Genomic DNA, 27,359 nt, shown 5'->3' with positions numbered 1-27,359 from the left:
CTTCTCCAAGGCCCGACCCTCCTGCTTACTCCATCCCCCCTCCCTCTGTCACTCGCTCTCCCTGACCTTCACTCACTTTCACCAGGCTGGGGCAGTGGGTTGGGTTGTGGGAATAGGTAGGGGTGCGGGCTCTGGGAGGGAGTTTGGGTGCGGAAGGGGGAACGGGCTCTTGGAGGGAGTTTGGGTGCGGGAGGGGGTGCGGGCTCTGGGAGGGAGTTTGGGTGTGGGGGGGTGAGGTGTCAGGCTCTGGGAGGGAGTTTGGGTGCGGAAGCAGGTGTGGGCTCTGAGAGGGAGTTTGGGTGTGGGGGGATGAAGTGTCGGGCTCTGGGAGGGAGTTTGGGTGCAGGAGGGGGTGAGGTGTCAGGCTGTGGGAGGGCGTTTGGGTGCAGAAGGGGGTGAGGCTCTGGGAGGGCGTTTGGGTGCAGAAGGGGGTGTGGGCTCTGGGAGGGAGTTTGGGTGCGGAAGGGGGTGTGGGCTCTGGGAGGGAGTTTGGGTGCGGAAGGGAGTGTGGGCTCTGGGAAGGAGTTTGGGTGCGGGAGGGGGTTCGGGCTCTGGGAGGGAGTTTGGGTGCAGGAGGGGGTGAGGTGTCAGGCTCTGGGAGGGAGTTTGGGTGTGGGAGGGGGTGCGGGCTCTGGGAGGGAGTTTGGGTGTGGGAGGGGGTGAGGTGTTAGGCTCTGGGAGGGAGTTTGGGTGCGGGAGGGGGTGCGGGCTCTGGGAGGGAGTTTGGGTGCAGGAGGGGGTGAGGTGTCAGGCTCTGGGAGGGAGTTTGGGTGCGGGAGGGGGTGCGGGCTCTGGGAGGGAGTTTTTGTGCGGGACGAGGTGAGGTGTTAGGCTCTGGGAGGGAGTTTGGGTGCGGGAAGGGGTGTGGGCTCTGGGAGGGAGTTTGGGTGTGCGGGGGTGAGGTGTCAGGTTCTGGGAGGGAGTTTGGGTGCGGAAGGGGGTGTGGGCTCTGGGAGGGAGTTTGGGTGTGGGGGGGTGAGGTGCCAGGCTCTGGGAGGGAGTTTGGGGGCAGGAGGGGGTGAGGTGTCAGGCCCTGGGAGGGAGTTTGGGTGTGGAAGGGGGTGAGGTGTCAGGCTCTGGGAGGGAGTTTGGGTGTAGAAGGGGGTGCAGGCTCTGGGAGGGAGTTTGGGTGTGGGGGGGTGAGGTGTCGGGATCTGGGAGGGAGTTTGGGTGCAGAAGGGGGTGTGGGCTCTGGGAGGGAGTTTGGGTGTGAAGAGGTGAAGTGTCTGGCTCTGAGAGGGAGTTTGGGTGCGGAAGGGGGTGCAGGGTCTGGGAGGGAGTTTGGGTGTGGGGGGGTGAAGTGTCGGGCTCTGGGAGGGAGTTTGGGTGCGGAAGGGGGTGTGGACTCTGAGAGGGAGTTTGGGTGTGAAGGGTGACGTTTCGGGCTCTGGGAGGGAGTTTGGGTGCGGAAGGGGGTGTGGGGTCTGGGAGGGAGTTTGGGTGTGAGGGGGTGAAGTGTCGGGCTCTGGGAGGGAGTTTGGGTGTGGGATCTAGGCTGGAGCAGGGGGTTGGGGTGCATGAAGGGCTCAGGGGGTCGACACTTACCTCAAGTGGCTCTTGAATTCCAGAAGCGACCAGCATATCCCTCTGGCAGCACAGTGGCTCTTAGGCAGGGAGCCCGGGGGTCTCTACACGCCCTGCCCATAGGTACCATCCCCACATGTCCCACTGGCCACAGTTCCTGACCAATGGGAGCTGCGGAGTCAGCACTTAGGCTGGGGCAACGCACGGAGACACCCCCCTATGGGCTTCAGGGATGGTGCTGGTCACTTCCGGGAGAGGCGCAGGGTGACGAGCGAGGGCAGGAATTGTCCAGACCCCTAGGCAATTGCCCCCTTTGCCACCCCTACTCCATTGGTGGGCCTGCCCGTAAAACATGGCAATAGATTTTGGAGGAACATACCGTCACCCATTCAGTTCCCTTAGGACCTGATCCTGAACCTTTGAAAACATTGACAGGTTTCATAGTAGCAGCTGTGTTAGTCTGTATTCACAAAAAGAACAGGAGTACTTGTGGCACCTTAGAGACTAACAAATTTATTTGAGCATAAACTTTGGTGGGCTATGCATCCGAAGAAGTGGGCTGTAGCCCATGAAAGCTTATGCTCAAATAAATTTGTTAGTCTCTAAGGTACCACAAGTACTCCTGTTCTTTTTGAAGCCATTGAGAGCTTTGTCACTGTGCTCAGGATCATGCCTTTACGAGTTAGATCCTCTGAGCTCAGGACTCTGCCTGAAAATCCTAGTTAAATTACACCCCTCCTTAAGACTTACACACTGTTGACATGATTTGCTGCACGCCATGCACAAGAAGAGGGAAGAAAGTTCGAAATAATAGTTTCTTTTGGAGCTATAGAAATCCCAGGCACCTTTAACACTAGTGATTGATTTTAGTGCTGGGATAGATTGGTAATTCAGTAGCTATCAACCCTGTCAGAAAAGCATTAGTCTCCCTCGGGAGACAGTTTTATTGGTGGCAGGAGAAGTTCATTGTATTGTTCGCTGCATTGCTCTTTGGTGGCTCATGCCTTATAAGCAGCCCGGCAGACTGTGGGCTGTTAGAGTGGCACATTCTCCTGGCCTTGCTATTGAGGGTGTAAAAAAGGCCCTGAACTCATCAGCTCATTCTTGCTTATCTGTATTATTTCAAAACTGTTTCGACTGGGTAGGGAGTGGAAATTTATACGGGTAATAAACCTCAGGCCACAAGTGCCGCAGTGATGAAAAGGCGTAAATAAAAGAACGTTATAAATGTGAGAGAGCAGATCAGTGAGCCTGGGATCAGACTGAGCCTTATAAATGAAACTTTAATACTTGCAGTTAATTCTGATTAAGCCACTGATGTACAGACGTTTTCAGATGCTGTCAAATAGCCCCATCCCTGAAACACACTAATCACTCGACTGTAAGGAGCAGGATTAAGAGAAATGCATGATTTCACTGTCAATGAATGCAGAAATTATTGTCAGTCAGTGCATGCACTGTGTAAGGGAGAGAGTCACAGAAACCCCATCTGACCAGAGTGAGAATGAAAAATAAAGGGCTGATTTTCCTCTTGCCTTTGCCAATGGAATCCTATTGCTTTCAAAGGAGTTTCTCCTGACTAACTCTGCTACGAAGGAGAATCCAGCATCCAAATGGGGGCTCAGGCCAGTTCCCATTTATGTGAATACAAGGACTCCCATTGTCTTGAGGGGGAGTTGGATCAGGACCCTGGTACCCAGATGTAAACAGCTTTAAAGGCAAATTCTGCATTCTTTTGCAGTTCCCCTGCTTGATTCTGACTTGAGTTGTGTAAATCATAAAGCTGTGACTTCTTTAGACTCAGCCAGTCGTCCCCTGGTGTTTGTGTTCTATGGGTTCCATTGGGAGGGGAGGTGGTGGTAAAGAATCGGTTTTTCCACCCATTTTTTTTTTTTTAGGACTTTGATGAATAACAGTACATGAAGACAACTCTTTCTCTCCAAGCTGCTCTTTACAGAGGCAGATGGGTAAATAGTATTTCCCGAAGCAGTTGGGAGGTCACAACCTTTGGCCTCAGGTACAATAGACCTAAAATAATTAGCAGATCCTTAGGCATTGTGTATAACTGTCATAACTTTATGCACTGAAGATTGAGATTGCGTTGTGGCAGACATTTCAATGATGACAAACGACTTCGATTGTTGTGGGGAGGTGAGGGGGAAATTTTGTTTATACAGTTAGTCAAAGTGACATAGGAACACCGCTGACTCCAAGAGGAATAGGAATTTTTTCACGGTGATTAACCAGAACAAACATGTGGAGGAACCAGTGTCAAAGTATTTTAGAATGAAAAGTAAGAACAACTCCCCCCGCCTCACTCATAAAGCAGTATCAAACTGTGTTAGGGACACCAAGTAGCAGCTGTAAATGGTATTTCAAGATACCCTGAAAACATACATTTAAGAGTGACCAAAAGAGAAGGCATGCATGCCATTAAATACTTCCTTGTTATCTAGATCTCACCTCTGCAAGCCTTTACTCCCTGCACTATTGAGCCATGGTCTGGAGTAGGCACATGGCCTCATCTGGAAGTATGCAGGGCAGAGAAGTGAATAATAGGGCACTTCACATGGGAGTGAGAGAACTATTTGAGGATGATAGCGATAGAGCAATCAATCTGAATGGATGTCTTTTGGAATGAATGAAGAGTGAACTGGAAAAGTGTTGGGATACAGGTTTGGCACTGGACAGCTCCAGTGGTTAAAAATCATGAGTCATGTCCCAAAAATCATGAGATTTGTTTAAAAATAATGAGGGTTTTTAAAAGGGTTTTTTATTTTGTGTGTGTGTGTTTTAATTTGCCTTCTGGTTTTTGAATGTTTTAAGAGTGCAAGTGGTTTGAGTTTTCAAGCTTTTTCTCTGCAAACATGAGGGTTAGAAACTTGCTTTCATATTGTAGATGAAAGCTGAGATTGTCATCTAAATCCCATGTGTCTAGGAGCTAGGGCTTTATGAAACACCAAATATTGTGAGACTCACGCTGAAACTGCGAGCGTTGGCAACAGTGTTTGTTCCAGCTCTAGATTTTGTCACAAGAATCTATTAAAGGAAATGATGTGTAAAATTGTTCAGGGGGTCCTGTTTAAAATAGATTTTCTAAAATGTTAAAGAGAGGATTAAAAAGTAGACTTTTATGAGGTAATAATTATCACACTGTAACAGGGTGCTCCCCTTGCCCCACTGGCAGGGCTGGTGCAGGGATGTTTCGCGCCCTAGCCGAAACTTCCACCTTGCGCCCTCCCCCAGCCTCGAGCCCCTGCCCTGAGGCACCTCCCCCCCCGTGGCAGGTCCCCGTCTCCTCCCTGAGGTGCCCCCCCCACGGCAGATCCTCCCCTCCACCCTGAGGCGCCCCCCCCGCGGCAGCTCCCCACCCCCTACCTTCTGCCCTGAGGCACCCCCCCACCCCAGGTCACCCCTGCTCTGCCTCCTCCCCGAGCACGCCGTTGCTGCTTCACTTCTCTCGCCTCCCAGGCTTGCGGTGCCTAAGCTCATTGGCACCACAAGCCTGGGAGGTGGGAGAAGTGAAGCAGCTCACTCTTGCCCTGCCTCGTCCCCAAGCACGCCGTTGCTGCTTCACTTCTCCCGCCTCCTCGGCTTGTGGCGCCAGTCAGCTTAGGCACCGCAAGCCTGGGAGGTGGGAGAAGTGAAGCAGCAACGGTGTGCTTGGGGAGGAGGTGGGGGAGGGGTAAGCTGGGACTGGGAGTTCCCCTGCATGCCGCCCCCCCTTACTTGCTGCAGGCAGCCCTCCCCATGCTCCCCGTCCCAGCTCCCTCCACCTAAATGCCTGCGGCTACTGGGGTGGCTGAAGATCCAGCCGCCGCGGTTGCTGCCGAAGAAAATGCCGCCCCCCAAATCCTAGCACCCTAGGCGACCGCCTAGGTCGCCTAAATGGTTGCATCGGCCCTGCTCGCTGGGTTCAGCCTCCTGGTCCTGCTCCCCAGTGAGTCAGGACCACCACAAGCTGGTGCAACCCCCGTGTTCTTTATTCCTGTGTCCGGTTCCCACCACCAAGCTCCAATTATTTACAGCTTATTTACGGGTTTGGCCTCGCACAGGCCTCAGTGGCAATAGGGTAGCTGGCTCCTTCTGAGCTTGTTCTCCCCTTCTGGTCTCCAACCTCCTCTCAGGCTCACTTCCTCCCAAGCTTTTAGCCCCTGTTAACGATGCTGGCAGGCATGGCCAGTTTCCAGGCCAATCCTAGCTAGTGGCCCAGTCCCAACCCATTTCTTCTGATTAGGGCTTCCCCTGCAGTGTCCTGCCACACATACACGCAGGGTTTATAAAATTAAAAGTACTGGGCCCAATTTTCCTCTGACTTATGCCCTAGGCAACCCCAGTGACTACAGAATAAATCGGAACTGGATTAGGTTGATTAACTACTAATAATTCCTTTTCCTAACATCTGTGTGAGCAGGGTAAGTATGGTTATCATGTTTTTACATATTTTTCAGATGGGGAAACTAAAGGACAGAGTTCAATTTACACAAACTAGTTTTATATCAGTTTATGTACTGGTTACTCCTGATGTACATCAGTGTATGAGAGAAAAAAAATAGGGCCAATGAGTCAGTTGAAGAACTGGAGTTGGAATTTAGTTGTCCCCAGCTCCAAGTGTTAAATGGAGACCTCATCTCACAGTAGAGTGTCTACATTTCAATACCCTGCTCTTTTTCACCCTTTAAATCATCCTATAGTTTTGTTTGTTTCACAGTAAAGTCCAGCCCAGCACATCTGAGCCTGGCTTTGAAAATGAAAGGTAACAGTTAATTTGCAACACTGCCAGCCTTTTCAAAGCAGAATAAAAAAAGACAACTGCTTTAGTCTAATGAAATGACAAGTGGGAAAGTCTCCTTTTAAATGCTGCAAATTGGCTGGGTGCATCACAGGGATAATTTAAAAGGAATCCGACAGGGTCATCTATAAAGAACAATCTTTCCATTTGTCAGAAGAGTTTCAAACCTCCAGAAATTATTGGGGGTTGAGTTTGCAGGATACCTTTTGAAACTGGCAACATTTTTGCTCATCAGTAAATATATTGTCCTATTAGATGTAATGTTAAGACTTTTAGGGAATAGCTACACTGCAGTTAAAAACTTGCGGCTGGCCCGTGCCAGCTGACTTAGGCTTGTGGAATTTGTGTTAAGGGGCCGTTTAGTTGCGATGTAGATGTTTGGGCTCAGGCTGGAGCCTGGGCTGTAGGACCTAGAGAGGTGGGAGGGTCGCAGAGCTCAGGCTGCATTCTGAGCCCGAACGTCTACATCACAATTAAACAGCCCCTTAGCTCAAGCCCTGCAAGCTTGAGTCAGGTGGCATGGGTCAGCCACGGGCAGGGTAGACATACAGTCAGATGACTTTCTGAAGAGATAACTACTTACAGCAAGGCATCATGTTAGCACACGCTAGTCTTTAAATCTCCACTCAGTGCAGTTAAAAAAAAGAAAAGAAAAGAAAAAGAAAAATTGAATAAAAAGATTTCTGAATTTTTCATTGTGTATTTCAGTGTTTGTGAAATGTGCTGGCTTATTAACAATCTAGGGTGGTGTGTGGAGCCCACCAGAACAACAAAAAGCCCACCTTTTAGACCTAGACCTCTACATTTAACTGATTATGGAATGAAAAACAGGGAAGTAAGTGCAGGTCACAGGCTCAAAACAAGGGATCCAGTGGGGGACATGCAGCAGAGAACCCTGGACAATGTCCACTTCCTCAAGGAGTCCAGGGAGTCAGCTGATGCCTCTCAGAGGAACTATTACTGGATGCATGCTGGCCTGTTAAATCCTGAATTGATGGACAGAGCCCACCAAGCAACTGAAGGCCCACCCCTCCCCTCAGGGAGGAGCCACAGGACTGAAGACTTAGCCAAGTATGGAGGAAAACAAATGAATAGACTGAAATGGGGTGAAGATCCTAGGTACAAAATGAGGGAACCCAAAGCACTGAGCAGAATACTATGGACAATGTCCACAGCTCCATCAAGGAGTTCAAGGATGCAGCCCAGGCAAACTCAGATCAGCCCGTGTCAGGATGATTTACACCTATCTTGTAGAACTGGAAGGGACCCTGAAAGGTCATCAAGTCCAGCCCCCTGCCTTCAGTAGCAGGACCAAATACTGATTTTTGCTCCAGATCCCTAAGTTCACGGACCCTGGGTTTAGCAGGCCAATGCTCAAATCACTGAGCTATCTCTCCCCTTATTTGAATTTGATTTGAATTCTAGGAGGCAGTGGGTGAAGCCCACCACACTAATGGACCTCCCCATCAGGTGCAGGAGGGAACACAAGACCCAGAGAACAAGTAATTAATTGGAACAAAAAATGCTAAAACATGATTGGAAGCACAGGTCAAAGATTTAAAAGAAGGGTTGCAGATGCGGGCCACCCAGCAGAGAACTCAGGACAGTACCCAAGCGGAGAGACCATGAAACTTGATTGGAGGAACACCAAGACTTCAAATTGGTGAGGACTTCCTATTTAAACACAAAGAGAGGCACATAGAAAGATGCAAAGAGAACTAAATAAATGTGCAGCTTGTTTAAACGACACTGTGAGGCTGGCAAGGGTGATGATGTCGAAGTAACAGGAAGTAGTAGAAAGGTATAAGCTACAAAGTAGGGAGAGTTTATTCTGTAGAGTGGGATGAGGTGGAATGAAATTGAGCAAAGGAAAATTTAGGCTGAAGAGAAGATACCAAAGAGTGAAAGCAATTAAAATCTGGAGTAGCATCTTGCAAGTAGTCTTATTAATTCAGTCATTTGAAACTGGACAAGACAGTGTTCTTGAGAATCTTCTGTAAGAAATAATCCTGCAGTGGCAAGGAGATGGGAAAGGTCACCTACTAAATCTTTTCCATTTCTAACTTCTCTGTGTCTGTGATCTGAATGCTTTATAACTTTGGGATGAATATGGATTTCTGATGCCATGTTTTCTCAGCTCTTTGAATTGTAAAATAGGCTCAGCAAATGTACACCCCAAGGATTGCTCCCACACTCTCCCATAGGGTCTTTTTTTTTTTTAAACAATAATGTTACATAAGTTTTTCAAGTAAGTCATTTTTAAAAATAGTTGCAGGCTAAATACACCTCTGGAACTAAGACCCACCCATCACACACTGTAAGTGCTAAATCTATATGAGAGCTTTAAGCACTGAGATCTTTCTGAGGCTGAGACCATTAATGTTAACTTTTGATCTTCCCAATCACAATCACTCATAAAATTGTTATTGGCCATATGTGGAAATGTCCACGTTCCATTGATCCCTTCTGAGTAATTTGCTACAATCCAATGAATTAACATCTATGTACACATTGTCTAACTACAGGAAATCTTGTTGGTTACTCTACAATTTGCAAGGGCCAATTTTTCCGTTAGAAATGTTTATTGCTACTTTTCCGTAATTGTTCAATCTATGTTACAATCACCTTGTATAAAGATCTTTGAACTGTGTCTAGAAAAGCCTGCAGCTGTTTCCTCCCCCATCCCAGTCTCTCTCTCTAGTTATATTTGATCGTGTCTCTGAAAACACACCAGCAATAAAGGGTATATTATCCTTAGCAAATATCTTAATCATTGCAAATCTCAGTTGCCCTACAAATGGCTGCACTGGGGATTAGAGTCAAGTAAAACATTTGCTGAATATCACTGTCACCTTTCCTCCGCCATAATTTTTCCGGGGGAAACATGAAACCCACCAGTACGAACGTTTGCATTTAGACTGTGACTGGTCCCTGAGCAGGTGCATGAGAGAGAGAAAACATAAGGCACATTCATCCCCATCCACCCATGCAGCCTGTGCTAGTCTAGTCCATTCCTATATTTATATGAAGCCATTGTGGACACTTCCTGGTGGTGTGACCTTTGGCATAGCACCTCTCCATGCCTCTGTACCCCCCAAGCCCATGTCTATTTAGACTATAGGCTCCTCAGGACAGGGACTGTTGCTTACTAAGCGTTTGTAGAGTGCCTAACAGGATGGGGGCCTGGTCTAAGTTGTGGCCTCTGTGTGCTCCAGTCATACAGATAATAATATAATAAAGAGAAGTTCAGGACACATGTCTCCTGTGACTGAACTTCCCTGGTCTCTTTTTGATGTGTGCAAAGTCAGAGTTTGTTCTGCCAGCATCAGCTTTGCAAGAGCAGGACGACGTCCTGTGATGTCCGGCTGTCTGTTTTTGAAATCAGATTTGAGAGCAACTTTGTGTATCTGTTTGTCTGTCAGGCAAGAGCAACTCCCAGCATAAAACAAGCTTAGCACAGATTCTAGTGACATACTAGGGGAAGGCTTCTGTCCAGCTCCAGTGGAGCTGCTGTTGCCTGCTGACCACAGTGTGTTCAGTTCACATTCCAGCTGTGTTAATGGGTGGGACATACGTGTAGGGGTTGACAGATGGCCCTGTGGTTAAGGAACAGGAGAAATGACTTCTTTCCTTGTCCCTGCCACAGGCTTTCTGCCTGGTCACTGACAAGCCATTTAACCTCTGTGAGTCAATTTCCTTATCTGGCAAACGGGAATACTGGTCACCTCTCACAGGTGTGACGAGGCTATATTAATTAATGTTTGTAAAAGCTTTGATGATTCCTGGTGGAAGGGGCTATACTAAATGCAAATTATCGTCTTCATTATCATAGCAAATATAGTCATTGGGTGGGGATCCTTCTGCTCTCTAAGTCCATGCCAATCTCTGGGCACCAACCAGCAGACCCCACTGTATCTACCAACGTATGCTTGAGGGGGAAGGAATCTCTTCATGGTTGCCTTACTTTTTTTTCCTGTTCGCTGTCTGCACATAGCTGTGGATCAGCCGAATAACGAGACGTTCTGTTTCTTTCCAGACGAGTACAAGAGTAAAGTAGCCTGTGAAGACGACAAGCTGAGACTGAGCTGTAAGAAAAACATGGTCATAGCCATTTACTCCGCTATTTTTGGAAGAACACAAGGAGGCAGCCTGGAATGCCCCTACCAGAATTTAGAGATGCCTACGATAGGTAAGAAGAACAATGGGCTGTGCACAGGGTTAGCTCCAGGTTTGTAAACCCACCTCATCTCCACCCCTGGCTAGAATGCTGCCTCCCACTAATCACTTCTCCACCAGGTTCATGTCACTCTCCTCTTTCAGTCATCCTGTTTGGTGCCCTTTGATTTGCATGGGCAAAGACACTAACTGCCCTTGCAGAAATAGGCCACAGTTGAGCATGGGTTTCTATGCAAATATGCCAGGTTTCTTTAAAAATAAATGTGGCCCCATAACTAGGGCCTGATCGTGCCAACTTCATTCATGCTCATGTGACTAGACCCACTGATTTCCTTTTGCTCTACAATGGAGGTCAAGTATATCCTGGAATATGTTGAGCTTGCAGGAGAATCTCAGGGGTAGGAAATAGAGCTGGTCAGAAAATGAGGGATTTTTTTTTTAACCTAATGAAAAATTTTGGTATTTTTTTCACTCCCCCCACCTAAAGAAAAAATCAAAATATTTTGGTTCAGAAATGCTGCTGTGCAGCCTCATGAGTAGACCCCTGTGTAGATCATGATTTTTTTAAAAGAAAATTTGTAACTGTAAATAGCAAAGTATTGAATTTTATAGTGTTGACATGGAATGACTTTTACAAGTAAATTTAGTCAATTTCAAGGATGGGATGAATTTTACAAGTAATGTTTAGTCAATTTTGACTAATGTTTATAAAATTCATGCTGTCTTAAAACTGACTAGGTAAAGTAATTTTTTGTAGGCATTTTCCTTTAAAAATAATTAAAAGATCACGGTTTGGGGCCATTTTCTTGATTTCTGTGCTCTCTGTGAAATTGTGATTTACACAAGACCCTACTCATGAGAGCTATAGTTTGCATACCTCATGCTCCCACTTTCTTCTGTGGGCATGGCTCCCTGGTCAGACTCTCTCCCATGATGAACCACAGTCTCCTCTCTTGGTGAGAGGAGGCCATGCATCATGGCAATCACATGGCTGCAGTGCATCATGGGCTATGTAGTATGGCTGAGGAGCCTGGCCAACAGAGGAAAGTGGGAGAATGAGGCACCTGAACTACAACTCCTTAGAGGCAGCGCAGTGGCATTTGAGAATGAAAAACCATTTTAGTTTTAGACTCACATTTTTTTTGTCTTTTGGGCATGTAGGTTATCAATGAAAAATCAATTTTTTTTGTGTGAAAAGTTGATACCTTTTTGCAAAAACACCCCCATGTTTAGTTGAAAACCTAAATTTCTGTCAAAAACAGTTTGTGACAGAACATTTTTTGACCAGCCAGGACTAGGAAGGTAGTTGAGATGGAGAAGAGGGAGGGGGAATCTTGTTAGTAGGTGACTGGTGTGTTGGAGGTCATAGAGGAGGGGAGATTTGGGCACCATCATTAATGTGCTCTAACGACACAAGGTGGGAAGCTATCAGGGACTTTTCCTGGGGAGGGATGTAATGGGAGGTATCGCGGAGTCCTTTTGGGACCATGTTATGCTGGCATGGTATCAAGACACTGCCAGAAGAAACAAATTGTGGATGTCGAGCTCACCAGGGAGGGACCCATATTCTCCATAATGGAGGTCAGCTTCCTGGAGCCCTTTGGTATGTTTGTCATGCTCTCTATCCTGCATATAAAAGGGAGCCAGTGAAGAGAGCTTGGGAGTCCTCAATGCAGGGTGCTTGGCTTAGACCAGGACATGATGGTCTAGATAATGCTTTGTCCTGCAGGGGACCTCTCAGTCCTATAATTCTATGAGTCGTACAGAATTTTGGTTTGCACTGTGAATAGCTTTTTTTTTTAGGATTGTCCCATGCTTGTTCTTTACTGGCTTTTTAACACAATGTGAGCTGTATTCTAGCTCAAGGAGGTTCCTAACATCCATAACTTGGCAAGCTGAATCATGTTAGAAAGCAGTTGGTTGGAGTTATGCTTAAAGAGAGTTGAGATGTGGTTCCTAGTTCAGTTTGAACCCCAGTGTAGACCAGTCGCAAATGCAACTGTGTGTATGTTATATATATGTTATCTATGTATATGTGTATATCTGTGTATCATTTATGTATATCTGAGACAAGAACCCATCTGAACCCTTTAGGTTCTGTGAGGCTTTATTAGCCAACCTATCACGCTGCTATGGTGCAGATTTTTGTCAAGTTTAGCAGACTAAATATTTGAGTCTACTTATTGAGTGTCTCATTCAATATTCTCTTCCCTTCATCATGCCCTGAACCATGTATAAACTGCAGATGAGTGTATTAGCAACAGATGTCACAAACTGCCTGTGGCTGAGACTAGCTAGAGTTTATATTTAAAGTTGTTTTTTTTTTAATAAAGAAGAAAGTTAAAATGGGGGGGAAATCCTCAAAGAAATCGAGGATGTTAAATTGCATCATGTTATGGTCGATTTATGGTGCCTTTAAGTAGCTTCTTTTCTGCCAGGCAATCTACAGTTGCATACGTTCATATGCTAAACATCCATAAATTTAAAAAACACACAAAAACCATCTGTTCTCTAGCCAATGTGAAATGAGTTTGATGCTCTTGGTCTAGTAGGGTAGCCAGGCATCCGGTTTTCGACTAGAATGCGTGGTTGAAAAGGCACCCTGATGGTTCCTATCAGCACTGCTGACTGGGCTGTTAAAAGTCTGGTTGGTGGTGCGGTGGGGCTAAGGCAGGCTCCCTGCCTGCCCTGGCTCCATGCAGCTCCAGGAAGTAGCTGGTATGTCCCTGCGGCCCCTATGCATAGGGGCCAGGTAGGCTCTGTGTGCTGCCTCTGCCCTGAGCACTGGCTCTGTAGCTCCCATTGGCCATGGTTCCTGGCCGATGGGAGCTGCGGGGCTGGCGCCTGTGGGTATATGCAGTGCACACCATGCAGACCCCCTGGCTGCGCCTCTGCCTAGGGGCTGGACATGCTGGCTGCTTTTTGGAGTAGCATGGAGCCAGGGCAGGCAGGGGGCCTTCCTTAGCCCCTCTGCACTGCCAACCGGGAACAGCCTGAGGTAAGCACTGCCTGCTGGAGCCCACACCCCAACCCCCTGGTTCAGGTCAGAACCCCCTCCCACACCTTAATTCCTTCCCAGACCCTGCAGCCCCACCTCAAAGCCCCTTCCCCAGGTCGGAACCCCCTCCTTCACCCAATCTCCTTCCTGGAGCCTGCACCCTGAACCCCCACCCTCATCCCAACCCCTTGCCCCAGGTCAGAACCCCTTCCCACACTCCAAACCCTTTGGCCCTAGCCTGGACCCCCTCCTGCAGCCCAAACCCCTCATCCCTGGCCCCACCCCAGAGCCCACTCCCCCAGCTGGAGCCTGTCCTCCCTCCTGCACCTCAACGCCCTGCCTGAGCCCGCTCCTGTGCTCCAAGCACCTTGGCTCCAGTCCAGAGTCCTCTCCTGCACCTGACAGCCCACACTCCCAGCCGGAGCCCTCCCCCCCACCCCCTCCTGTAGCCCAACCCTCTGCCCCAGCCCAGTGAAAGTAAGGGAGAGTGAGCAACAGAGGGAGGGGGACTGGAGTGAGTGGGGGTGGGGCCTCAGAGAAGGGGTGGGGCAGAGGCAGAGCAAAGGTGTTAGGTTTTGTACAGTTAGAAAGTTGGCAACCCTATGGCCTAGTTCCTAGAGGACAAGTGTCCACATCACAAACGCTCGCACCGCAACTACCATTCATAGCCAGCACTCTCAGCAGAGAGGCAATGGGTAGACTGGTTTATAGAATTAGCCTCTATCCCAGCTACAGGTGGCCCCTCGAGGCCAGGGTGGAGAGACATTGGCTGGGGCAGTGCGGGAAACCTGCACCTCTGTGGTTGCCTGTGCTGTACCTCCTCTTTACTAATGCAGACCTTTAGTCTCCAGGGCTGCCAGTAAAGCACTTATGAGGCTCTAAATGCTGTTTCTGTGCAGGCGTGAGAAGTGGCCACTTAGAAGTCTGAAGCATGCACAATGGGTATCAGCAAGAAGTGGTGACTGGTATGATTGCATCTGTGATATTTGTGGAGCATTGCAAGCTCCTTAGTGATGCCAATGCTACATGAACCCAGGCACCTGCAGCACAGCTGAGCAGTAAAGAGCACAGTCGTGCTGCGAGCCTTATTGCAAATCTCAGCTTATCTGTTCTAGGAACGCATGCAAAAAGGGATACATCCTGGCAGCACAATATTGGAGTCAAGATCTGCTGTGCGAATGTCATTGCATTTTATCTTTACTTGGCCACTGAATGGGAGTGACAAAGGGCCACATTCGACTCTCAGTGGCATTGATGCAACCTCACTGGAGTTAATGGGATTGGTTGCATTTCTGTAGTTGAGAGCAGAATTTGTCCCATTACAGGCAAGGATGTAAGGAGCCAGAGAAGGTAGAGCACAGCTGTAACTGTGTGATGATAAACTGTGGAAGATGATGGCAAAGCTATTGGAATCCATTGGCTGTCATAATGTCCAAAGTCATAGATGTGGTGTTTTCCAAACCAGCCTTTGGCTCTTTTAGGTGAAGTGCATATTGTACTGATCCCCTAAGAATACTGTCTGATTTTAGCATATGGGGCACGATCAGCTAATTTAGAGAGGAAGATCCACCCTGCAGTTCTGGCTTGTCAATTAAATTTAATTACAAAAGATGTTGTACTTTAGGACAATGTGATGGACATGGTAGAAATGCCTACATAGTTAGATAGTTGCAGTCTGACCTAGTGGAAAGAGCACTGGTCTGCAACACAGAAGATCTGGGTTCTTTCCATGGCTTCTCCACTAGTCTGCTGGGTGACTTTGAGCAAATCGTGTAACATGTGTGCAAAAATATGTTTTATCTCGTTAAAAGTTGGGACTGCCAAATATGAAGTCTCAGCTTACATCAGACTTCAGGGAAGCGGGGTTTCTCCTGGGGAACATTTAACTGCTAGAGGGGAGAGGAAATGTTTCTGTGACAGAAGAGGCAGCGTAGGTGGCTTCTTAGAGGTGCTGGACAATGAAAGGAATGAGATGCAACGTGCTGTACAAGCTGGAAATACCATGATCTCATGGTTGCTGCGAGGAAGGAGGTGAGAACGTCCCCTCCTGACATTATGGAATGTTTTGGGCTTTGTGTAAAGGGAGAAGACTATGGATTCATGTACACCTCTCATTTTTTGATCTTCCCCTACACTCCAGGAAATAGAGGCTATGTCTGCATTTGAGCTCAGAGGTGTGATTCCCAGCTTGCACAGAAGTACTCAGGCTAGCTCAAGCAGAGTTTTCGCGCTAAAACGTATCAGGGTAGTCAGGACAGCACAGGCGGTGGCTCGGGCTAGCAACCCAAGCATGTACCCCCTGGATCCCCTGGGTATGTACTCAGGCAGCTAGCCTGAGCCCAGCTACACTGCTCTTCTTTGCAGGCTAGCTCTACTTGAGCTAGTGCAGATACATCTATGTGAGCTGGGAATCACACCTCCCAGTTCAAATGTAGATGTACCCTGAGTGTGCGTGTGGCTGGGGAGGGGTGGGTGGGTAGGTAAGGGTAGGCAGGTCCTCCTTCAATCCCCTCTACCCTTCACACGTCACAAGTGTGCATCTAAACCGGCCTAGTGTATTCTGTGGTTGCTGGCTGACCTGGTTAGCAGTGACTAGTGATACTGCTGGTGCTACACTTAGTCTCTCCGTGTCGTGACTGGGCAGCCTGTCCTGACTTCTTTCCATCTATTTTCTCTCTGAAGCCCCTAGGGGAGATCGCTCAGATGATGGTGGAAGTGGAGGTGAATTGTAGAAGTGGTTACAACTCCTACGCTGGCTCCAAATGCGCAGAGCACAGGGTCAACCAATGTAAAACACATTCCCAGCCCAAATCAGTGAAAAGCACATGGACTCTGTGCTTCGCTGCCAAAGCCAAATATTCCTAAAGTCTCTGCTGGGAACAATACACGGAGTGCACTGATATGTTTTCAGCACTATGGAAGGGGGTTACGCTCCCAATTCCCATCAACAATCACAGGAGCTATGTGCATAGCTCCCCAAGCCTGCTTCAGAGAATGTACTCCCACCTTGAATCTGCCTAGCATTGCAGGCAGCTATGTTCCTCCAGAAGTAGATTAAAATGTCATGATTTGTAAATCAAGGCTTCCACAAGGCTCTGCAGTTTTTCACAATCATGCTGTACATAGCTATTGTGTGACAGCCTTTGATTCCAAATGTCAGGAGTGAACTAGCTTTACAAATAAACTATATGCTTCAGACATCAGGGAGACCTCCATTCCCCCTTAGCTACAGTCTGGCTACATCTGCATATGTGAAAAAAACTAATGTCATTCTGGGGTGTATTAGGTAACTGTCCTCCACTACTCAACACTGGTGAGACCTCAGCTAGAGTATTGTGTCCAGTTGTGGGCACCAAACTCTAGAAAAGATATGGAAAAATTGGAGAGAGTCCAGAGGACAGCAACAAAAATGACAAAAGATTTAGAAACACTGGGCATGTTTAGTCTTGAGAAAAGACTGAGAGGAGAACTTGATAACATATTTGAAGACTCAGGACTGTTATAAAGAGGAGGTGGTCAGTTGTTCTCCATGTCCACTGAAGGTAGGAAATAAATAATGGGCTTAATATGCAGCAAGAAAGATTTAGGTTAGATATTAGGAAAAACTTGCCAACTATAAGGATAATTAAGCTCTGGAATTGGCTTTCAAGGGAGGTTATGGAATTTCTGTTATGGGAGGTTTTTAAGAACAGATTGGACAAACACCTGTCCGGTCCTGCCTCAGTTCAGAGGACTGAATTGATAACTCTTAAGGTCCCTTTCATCCCTACGTTTCTATGATTCTCTGATTGCTTCCAGTGTTTTTGTAGCCACGTTAGAGAAAGAGAAGGCGGGTGAGGTAATACCTTTTATTGGGCTAACATCCGTGGGTGAAAGAGACAAGCTGTCAGGCCTGAAGAAGAGCTCTGAGTAGCTTGAAAGCTTCTCTCTTTGACCAACAAATGTTGGTCCAATAAAAGATATTACCTCATCCACCTGGTCTCCCTCTGATTCTGTGATAATTTATCAGTTTTGAATTCATGGCACTAGGGATTTGCATAAGGCCAGAAGGATTGGGCTGTTAGCAGGGAAGACTCTCCATGGGGAATAGACACTGGCCAAATCTGAAGTGATTTTCACTCAGCCGCTGTGAGTTGTGGGTAAGCAGAGAACACTGCATTTGTTTTTAAGATGAAAAATGGCATTTTTCACTCAGTTTAGCAGATTTTACTTAAACCTTTTAAAAACAAATTGCACTTTTAGGTTGAGGCTAAATGTGGAAACTTGTAGCCACAAAAGAGAATTTTAAAGACATTTACGAGCATGTGAAAACAAGGGATGTTATGGAGAGGAAAGATGGCTTAGTGCAGGGGTTTTCAAACTCTGGATTGCAGCTCCGCAGGTTAGCTACTGGCGAACTGGAGATGCTTTGTTTACCTGCGGCATCCACAGGTACGGCTGATTGCAGCTCTCAGTGGCTGCGGTTTGCTGTTCCCAGCCAATGGGAGCTGTGGGAAGTGGCGGCCTGTTCCACGCTGTTTTCTCATAGCTCCCATTGGCCAGGAATGGCAAACCGGGGCCACTGAGACCTGTGATCGGCCATACCTGCGGATGCCGAAGGTAAAAAAGCATCTTCAGTCTGCCAGCAGCTAGCCTGCGGAGCTGCAACCCAGAGTTTGAAAACCCCTGGCCTAGTGGATAAGGCTCTGGAGTCCAGTTCCTGGCTCTGACACAACCTTTCTGTATGACCGTGGGCAAGTCAGTTAAAGCCCATCTGAAAAATGGGCATTATCTCAACTACACTTGGGTGTTGTGCAGATAAAATCCATTAATGATTGTGAAATGCTCAGATACTACAGAATATCAGGTTGGAAGGGACCTCAGAAGGTCATCTAGTCCAACTCTCTGCTCAAAGCAGGACTAATCGCCGGACGGATTTTTGCCCCAGATCCCTAAATAGCCCCTTCAAGAATTGAACTCACAACTCTGGGTTTAGCAGCCCAATGCCCAAACCACCAAGTTAAGGCCCTGAACTACCAAAACACTTAATCACATGCTTAACTTTAAGCAAGGGAGCAATGCTACTGACTTCACTGGGAGTAGTTATATTTTTAAACTTGAGCATATACATCCCACTCTCTTGGGTTGGGGTCTAATGCCCAGATTGGTTTCAATGGGCATTAGGTGTCTTTGAGGATTTCGGCCTAAAGATTTGTTTAGTATCACTGAGTATTAGTGTCAGAACGGGGACTAGAACTCAGGCCGTCCTATGGTCAGACCATGGAATGCTGAGGCAGACACAAGGAAAAACTGCAATTCCTTCCAGGGTGGGATGTCACCGTCATTTGCTACAAAGAGCTGCATTCGCTGAGAAATGAAATGACCCTTGTGACCAAATTTACAAATTCTCATGAGTGTCTGTATGGGAGAATTTGCAGAGAGAAAATGGACGAAGTCATATAGCTTGAGGCAGTTCATACAATGGATGACTCCATCTCTCATCAGCTCCAATGACATAGGAACAGGGCAGTGAATTCTGAAGAGGAGTCTTTGGTTCACTGCAAATTCTCTGGCTTTTGTCATTTCAAGGCAGGACTCAGAAGGTAATTTCAGTTTGTACTTAATTTCCTTTTCTTGGTGCAGATGTGTGTGTGAGTTGAACCAGAGCCATCATGGTACATCATGTAAATACCTCTTATATTATTTACCTAATATATCTTGTGGTTCCTGTACCAATACTAGACTGTAGTGTACACATATGTATTTAAAATGTGTAGTGTAAAATTTTATCTCATAAGAAATTAGGTATTCAAAATCTTCCTATGGGTCAAATTCTCTATTACATTAAAGTGCCTTTACACTATCATGACAATATAAAAAACGCCATAAATTGGAGATTTTTTTTGTCCCTCTTGCACAGTGATTTATGCTTCCAAATAGATGTAAAGAGGCCTTAGTGTAATCATGCATCTGAGGAAGTGGGTATTCACCCATGAAAGCTCATGCTCCAAAACGTCTGTTAGTCTATAAGGTGCCACAGGATTCTTTGCTTTTACAGATCCAGACTAACACGGCTACCCCTCTGATACTTAGTGTAAATGTAAATCTGGTCCTATGTACTTATCTTTAAATGTAATGGAGCAACTATTGTATGAGTATAGCTGATTATTAAGAACATGTGTTTTGAGCCCGAACAGTAAATATCTAATTAAAAACACAAGTATGCAGGTATGTGAGTTAAATGTCAGTTGGGGTTTAATTCATAAACAATACTTAACTAAATTTAAATGAAATCCTTGTCAGAATACTAATTTAAATTGGGGCAAATGTTTATGAAGGGGATGGTGTGATGGGATCCATTAATTGCCAAAATTAGGCTATTAATTGATCTTTGACTATTAGCGGTAAATATGCCCAATGGCCTGTGATGGGATGTTAGATGGGGTGGGATCTGAGTTACTACAGAGAATTCTTTCCTGGGTGTCAGGCTGGTGAGTCTTGCCCACATGCTCAGGGTTTAGCTGATCACCATATTTGGGATCGGGTAGGACTTTTCCTCCAGGGCAGATTGGCAGAGGCCCTGAGGGGTTTTCACCTTCCTTTGCAGTATAGGGCAAGGGTCACTTGCTGGAGGATTCTCTGCACCTTGAAGTCTTTAAACCACCATTTGAGGACTTCAGTAGCTCAGACATAGGTTAGTGGTTTGTTACAGGAGTGGAGGGGTAAGATTCTGTGGCCTGCCTTGTGCAGGAGGTCAAGCTAGATGATCATATTGGTCCCTTGTGACCTTAAAGTCTGTGATTCTGTAAAAAGGCTGCTTTCAGAAAACTTTTCAACATTGCATAGTTTGCCTGTTTTACTTTTTCTTTTAAAAACAGCTTAAGTATCTAAAATAACTTAAAAAATCAAAACTATTATTGAATTACATACCCTCATATAAATATTATTTATCTAGCAAATAGTTTTTTTTGCCATGTGTCAAGGCTGATTCCCCACTCTGGCACTAGGAGTGCAGAAGGTGCAGGCCCACAAGAATTCTAAAAATTAATACTGGGCATTCAGGCTGATATTAAACTCCCAAGGTTACAACTTCTCTCTGAACTTGGATGGGTAGATGCTGCCACCACCCAAAAGAAAAAAACCCTTTTTGAGAACTCAGAAAAGTGCACTTGGGAATTTCTTCCTGTGGGGTACCCTGAAGCCCTTTCAGCCCCCCAACCCCCGGGAAGAGCTGAGAAAGAAAAACAAAGGAAATCAGCTGTTGTCACCAGCTTATTAAACATGTGCACAAACCTCTTAGGACACCAAAAATCCAATCCTGTTCTTAAAAAAAGGTAAGTTTTATTAAAAACAAAAAGAAAAAAATTACAAAAATTAAGCATCAAGATAGCTCTCTTGAGGTTCAGCTTAAAGGTTACAAGCAAAACAAAAGCACCTGGGGTTAGCACAGAGGAGTCCACAAGCCAATAAAAAACAGAAGAAATAACCCTAGTCGCATCTTCCTAGACATTCCCTGATTTACTTACATATCTGGGGTTTCCGATAAGCAATTCCTAGATAAGATTTGATGGTTTTTCATACCTGACTTAAAGCTTCCTACAGTATAGTTCAGTCCTATTCCTGCTCTATGCCTTCTATCTCTGGAGACCAACAGACAGACAAACAAAGGGAAAGTTTTTTCCCAATTTTGAAAAGTTCTAACCCTCCCATTGGCTCTTTCGGTCAGGTGCACCCTCCCTTCTTTTTACCTATTGGTTTTTTTAACCCTTTTACAGGTAAAGCAAGTAGAGAACAGCTACCAAGAGAGATTTTATAGTTAATTGACTGGCTGGGTGGCCATAAAAGGAAGCTGCTCCCCCCTTCATTTAGCAGATCACGCCAGTAAGCGTTTTTGTTATGTTGAAACAAATAATTAAAATAATTTCCTTCTGGACATTTGGGATCATTTTAAAGCCAAGAGCCTGCTGGTGCAAATTTTTACAGCCTGGTTATAAGCCCCAGAAGAAAATGGTTCATAATGAAAATGCTGATACAACTTTAATTTTAGTGGCACTAGAGGGTTGTGCTATAATATACAATATACCATTTGAAGAAATAAAAGGGGCATTTGTCTCAGCTTTTAGTGGGGTTGAGTTTGTTTATTGATTGGTTTTGTAAAAGACACCCATCTCCTTAGCACTTGATATTAGTTAAAAACAATATAAAATAGATTTAAAAATGAAAGGCCAGATTCTGATCTCACTGATCTTGCACTAGTGTAAATCGTAAAAGCAGCAAAGAGTCCTGTGGCACCTTATAGACTAACAGACGTTTTGGAGCATGAGCGTTTTGGTGCATCTGACGAAGTGGGTATTCACCCACGAAAGCTCATGCTCCAAAACGTCTGTTAGTCTATAAGGTGCCACAGGACTCTTTGCTGCTTTTACAGATCCAGACTAACACAGCTACCCCTCTGATAGTGTAAATTGGTAATAACTCAATTGAATTCCACAGACTTACTCAGGATTTACACCTCTGTAACCAGGTTCAGAATCCACATACCCTGCTTGTAAAAATAGTTCAGATGTGAGTCAAGAACTTGACCAAACAAGCTTAACAGTGAACTCCTGAAGCTTGAGAAACCTAGGTACTGGGGAACCTTCAGGGGTGCAGTTCTTGGAGTGTTTAAGTCAAGATGCCCCTAGCAAGAAGTGACTTGCCAGATTGTATTATCACCATGGGTAGGAGGGCGAGAGGTAATCTGTCAGATAAATAAGTCCCAGACTATTTGGAGCCTTTGGTCCCAACTTAGCAAAGATCTAAAAAAGGGCTTAAGTATATCTGTATTCAGCAAATCACTTAAGCACATGCTGAATAGAGATGGACTGATGAATTTGGGATCCTTATATAGTGATGGATACATTGAACAGCAAGATCATTGTCTTGTTACAGTGGCTAAGCAATCAGCTAATGATGTCACTTATTCTACCTTTTGGTTTGAATGCCCTGTAGCTCACAACTAGCCATGTGATCAGAAATTCTTGATTCTGTAAGACTTCTTAGAGCCAAGGGGCAGGTTGTTTTCAGATTCCAAATATAGTCCCCAAGCCTGCGAAAACTTACATGTGCTTAACTTTACAGATTGCAAGTAAGTCTTTGCAAGACTTGCGCCTTAGTCTCCAGTGCACTTTTGTATATGAATTAGGTCTCAAGACATACAAGGAAAAAAGGATTTCATGTTACATTTAATCAAACAAATCTGAATTTAAATATATAGCATCAATAATCAAGCCTGCAATTGATTCGTTACTGGCACATTTGTAGATGTAAGCAAAGGGTTTTTTTAAAGGCTGCTTTCTCATTTTTGGCTGACTGTGCTCAAGTTTCCTAAATTTCATGAAGTGTATGTTGAGTAATTTGCTCCTTTTCAATCACATTTACTTTTCAGCAACAGCTGGCCTTAGTGTCACACCTTTTCAACTCTGAGATATAGATTTCTTACTGTAATTACCTCCCAACTGCATTCAATAAATGTACAAATATTAAATGTTAAGTGCAGTTGCACTCAACACAAAGATTTCCGTGCTATCATGCATCTTGTATCAACATTTCCCTTTTGTTAATGCCAACAGTTCCATGCAACCAAATGCACTATCAAGGATAGTCACTTTTTTCCACTCGGACTTGGAAGTGCTTTTCTGAAATGGTTTTCATTAATAGTCTGTCTCAGCCATTGCTAGAATTAGTCTCTCTTACTCACTGCTTTAAGGAGTGGGAATTTTTTTGCAGGCTTTTCCAGGTCTCAGGAGGGGATTTCTATTGTTCTGGTTTCTGCAAGGACATCATCTTAATTGATTTGTGTCTCTGGAGTCTTTTCACTGTCTCCTGGTCTTCCCTTCTCGGCCCTCTGCACTTTTTGATCCTTTCTCATTAGGTATATTCTTTTGTTTTGTTAACTGTTGGTTTTCAGGAATCTCAGCGATGCAGGATCATTTGCGGCTTGGCTTTTTCACTCTTACTTGCTGTTTGAAGTTTTTTGAGGGCTTTATAAACTGCTGCCAGGAAGAGACTCCAAAAGTATTTCTTATATGTATTTCTGTTGCGCCCCTTACTGTGGCATCTGGGCACCACTGTATTTGTAGAGCTATGGTTGTATACAAACTAGCTCCGTATTATTATTATTTGTATTACTGTACATAGAGAGAGGCCTAAGATCCTTGGTCATGGATTAAAATTCCTTTATTAATTGTCTTTTAGGCTACACCTATACTGTACATCTCTTTTGACAGCATGTGGGGTGTGTGCAGCTACTCACCGCAGTGAAAATCAGGCTGCATCCACACTATGGTGTGTCGCTACATGCATAGGCACCGACTCCATGGGTGCTGCAGGGCTGGAGCACCCAGGGGAAAAAAGTGGTGGTTTTTGACCCCTATCAGCTGTCCCTTAGTGCTTCCTGCCTGCTGGCAGGCCCCACAGATCAATGCCTCGCCCTCCCTCCCTGCGCTTTCTGCCTGCCGCAATCAGCTGTTTTGCGATCTGGTGGAGGCTTTGTGTGGGAAGGTGGAGGAACAAGAACATGGCATGTTTGAGGGAGGGGGCGGAACTGGGCAGGAAGTGGCAGGGTGGAGCGGGGCAGGAAGGGGGTGGAGCTTTGGGTGAAGGGGTGGAGTGGGGGCAGAGCCGGGGATCAAGCACTCTCCGGCACTTTGGAAAGTCGGCGGCTGTGGCTACACGTGTATCTCCAGAGCTGTCTGAGCCTTTCCCCGCTGCCTCCCTCTGGCCAGAGCCTTTCCCTGCTGCCAGAGTCTTTCACTGGGGTGCAGAAAGACTCCTGCAGCAGGGAGCTGCTGGCCATCTGCAGGGAACTGCTGGAACATTTCCCCACTGCAGCAAAGGACTCCTGCAGTGGGGAGGCAGCAGGACACTGCACTGCTAAAAACAGCAGTGTAGACAGGAAGGCCAGGCTTTGTGAGTCCATACCCGGGTCCATACCCACAGGATTCGGGAGTGTATTTTATTTCCCTAAGCACTGCCTCACCATCTACACTGCTATTTATACCACTGCTGTGGGCCATGTAGTGTATGTTCTCTACATAGTGCTGAAAGAAGTGTGCAGTGTAGATGTACGCTTACACTGACTTTTAAAGACCCGTTCACACTTTAGCTATGTCTTTACACAGTGGGGAATTGGAAAACATCAGAGATTTGGTGTGTTTTCTGGAAGAGCTGTGACCAGTGCCATAGGAAGTCATTTTTTACAAGTTATCATGCCAGCTAAGTCTGCAGCTGTAGCAGGGACCATAAGTAACATTAAGCTTTCTTGGTTTATTTTAACTCTCTATTAAAGCAAAATTTCAGTCAAATGTTATCATACAACATCGTACATTACTTATTCAGGATCAGGTTAATATTTAAAAAGTTTTATGTGGGGGCTGAATATTGTGTCAGTAACAACTAGAGTAGAATCTTAAAAGAATCTGAGAAACGAACAGGGAGTGGGAAATGAACTCCCTTCCCTTTTATAACATCTTCTCACAGAGAGAGGCAGTTTTGAGTCACTGGTGGGTAAAATGTGAAGGCTGTAAGACCTGCACCCCAGTCGCAAAGTTCAAATCACTTTTCCCATTCAAATCTTTTTCTCTCTCTCACTGCTTTGCTTTTCTCATTTTGGCAGACTTCAGAGTAGATAACCACAGTGCTGGTTCAGACCTCTCCTGACCTTTGCAGGAACCAGATTTCTTTCCTTGTATTCAGCTGACCCCCGACTGCTCCTATTCTACATCCTCGCCTCCCCCTCTTGGCCCTAACCATGTATCATTAAAAATACTCAGGGCATTAGAAAAACCTCAGTCTTGGTGAATGTTCTGTGCTGGAGAGAAATCCCTTTCTCAGCACTATAGGATGCTTTCCACTAGAGATATGTCACTTGTTAATTGGATATCTCTGAAGGGAATATGCCTCTTACATATTTCCTTCCATGTTCCCCTCAGAGATAGTAAGCAGAACTAAGAATTTACTGTAGGTTATGATTCTGGATAGAGGCACATTCTTGATTCGTGTACAAGAAGTCATAAAATCATATTATTTATTAGACGTCTCCACTCAGCTTCCAATTCCCAATTCCTCACTCTAACATATGCCTTTGGAAGAGATGAACTTATGCAGTGTTGCTCCTTTTTGTGGCCTTTAATTATAGTTAATCAGTGGATCCTCCTGACAAGTTAAACTCTGAGGTTACTCTGCGGTTTGCAGGGTATGGTGCAAATGCAATCTGCAGTTAAACGTGGGAAAACAACAATAAATCTTTAAAAGAAAAATGAAATGAATACTTTGCTTGCTGCGCTGAACACACAGGTTCAGAGAACATCCCTCTACAGATGGGTGGGGATTGTTTCTAGGGCTTTTATTTATTTATTAACAACTCAGCGATTTTGTATGATTCATGTATCAGACAAAGGCATATTGGACCAATTTACAGCAGGGCTTATGAAGATTTGTGATGCACATATGAAAGAACAATTATTGCACTGAATCATGAATAGGGCCCTACCAAATTCATGGCCCATTTTGGTCAATGTCACGATCATAGGATTTAAAAAATAGCAAATTTCATGATTTCAGCTATTTAAATCTGGAATTTCACGATGTTGTAATTATAGGGGTCCTGATCCCAAGAAGGAGTTTGGAGGGGATCACAAGGTTATTGTAGGGGGCGTTGTGGTACTGCTACCCTTACTTCTGCGCTGCTGCTGGCGGCGGTGCTGCCTTCAGAGCTGGGCAGCTGGAGAGCGGTGGCTGCTGGCTGGGAGCCCAGCTCTGAAGGCAGAGCCAGCGCCAGCAGCAGCAGCGCAGAAGTAAGGATGGCATGGGATGGTATTGCCACCTTTAGTTCTATGCTACTGTCTGCAGAGCTGGACCTGGCCAACAGCCACAGCTTTCCAGTCTCCCAGTTCTGAAGGCAGCACAGAAGTAAGGGTGGCAGTACCGTGCCCATCCTAAAATAACATTGTGACACCCCTGCACCTCCCTTTTGGTTCAGGATCCCCAATTTGAGAAATGCTGGTCTCCCCCATGAAATGTGTATCGTATAGAGTAAAAGCACACAAAAGACCTGTTTTCATGGCCATGAATTTGGTAGAGCTCTAATCATGAGCAGCAAAATATTTCCTGCACACACACCACAATGATCATATGTCTATGTGCTATAGCGATTTTTTTTAAAGGGAAATTTTCAAAATAAAATTAGACAGAAAAAAATAATCCCTCGCCTAGATTCTTAACACTGGGGAAACCCCTCCCCACACACACTTTCCACCATTAATGGCGTATCTTTGCTATGTTTGCATTTGACTCCATTTATGTAGTGAAATTAGAATGGTAGATTTAATTCATGGAGGATGGGAGAGATCCCAGAAGACTGGAAAAAGGTGTTATATTTGCCCATCTATAAAAAGGGGAATAGGACAACCCATGGAATTATAGACCAGTCATCTTAACTTCAGTACCTAGAAAGATAATGGAGCAAATAATAAAACAATCCATTTATAAGCACCTAAAACAGGGACCAGCAACCTTTGGCCCGTGACCCGACAGGGTAAGCCCCAGTGAGCCAGGCTGGTTTGTTTACCTGCTGCATCCACGGGTTCGGCTGATCACAGCTCCCACTGGCCGCAGTTCACCGTTCCAGGCCAATGGGAGCTGCAGGAAACGGTGCAGGCCAAGGGAAGTGCTGAAAGGAATAATCAGTTGCACACATGCAAAATGGAAATTGACTGCCTGGGAAGGAGTACTGCAGAAAGGGCTATCGGGGTTATAGTGGATCACAAACTAAATATGAGTCAACAATGTAACACTGTTGCAAAAAACTGAACTTCATTCTGGGATCTATTAGCAGGAACGTTGTAAGAA

General features: G+C 45.8%; 1 protein-coding gene across 1 annotated transcript in view; it reads left to right on the top strand.

Annotated features, from left to right (window-relative positions):
• Nucleotides 1–27,359, top strand: part of LOC115648135 (protein eva-1 homolog C-like) — a 315,587-nt gene that overhangs the window by 137,683 nt on the left and 150,545 nt on the right. The window contains exon 4 of the mRNA XM_030555305.1: nt 10,353–10,505. Coding sequence (XP_030411165.1) covers nt 10,353–10,505 — 153 coding nt within the window. The remainder of the gene's footprint in view (nt 1–10,352; nt 10,506–27,359) is intronic.

This window comes from Gopherus evgoodei, chromosome 3, assembly GCF_007399415.2.
Source record: "Gopherus evgoodei ecotype Sinaloan lineage chromosome 3, rGopEvg1_v1.p, whole genome shotgun sequence".
Classification (NCBI taxonomy): Eukaryota; Metazoa; Chordata; order Testudines; family Testudinidae; genus Gopherus; species Gopherus evgoodei.
This window is presented reverse-complemented; position numbering and strand designations above follow the sequence as displayed.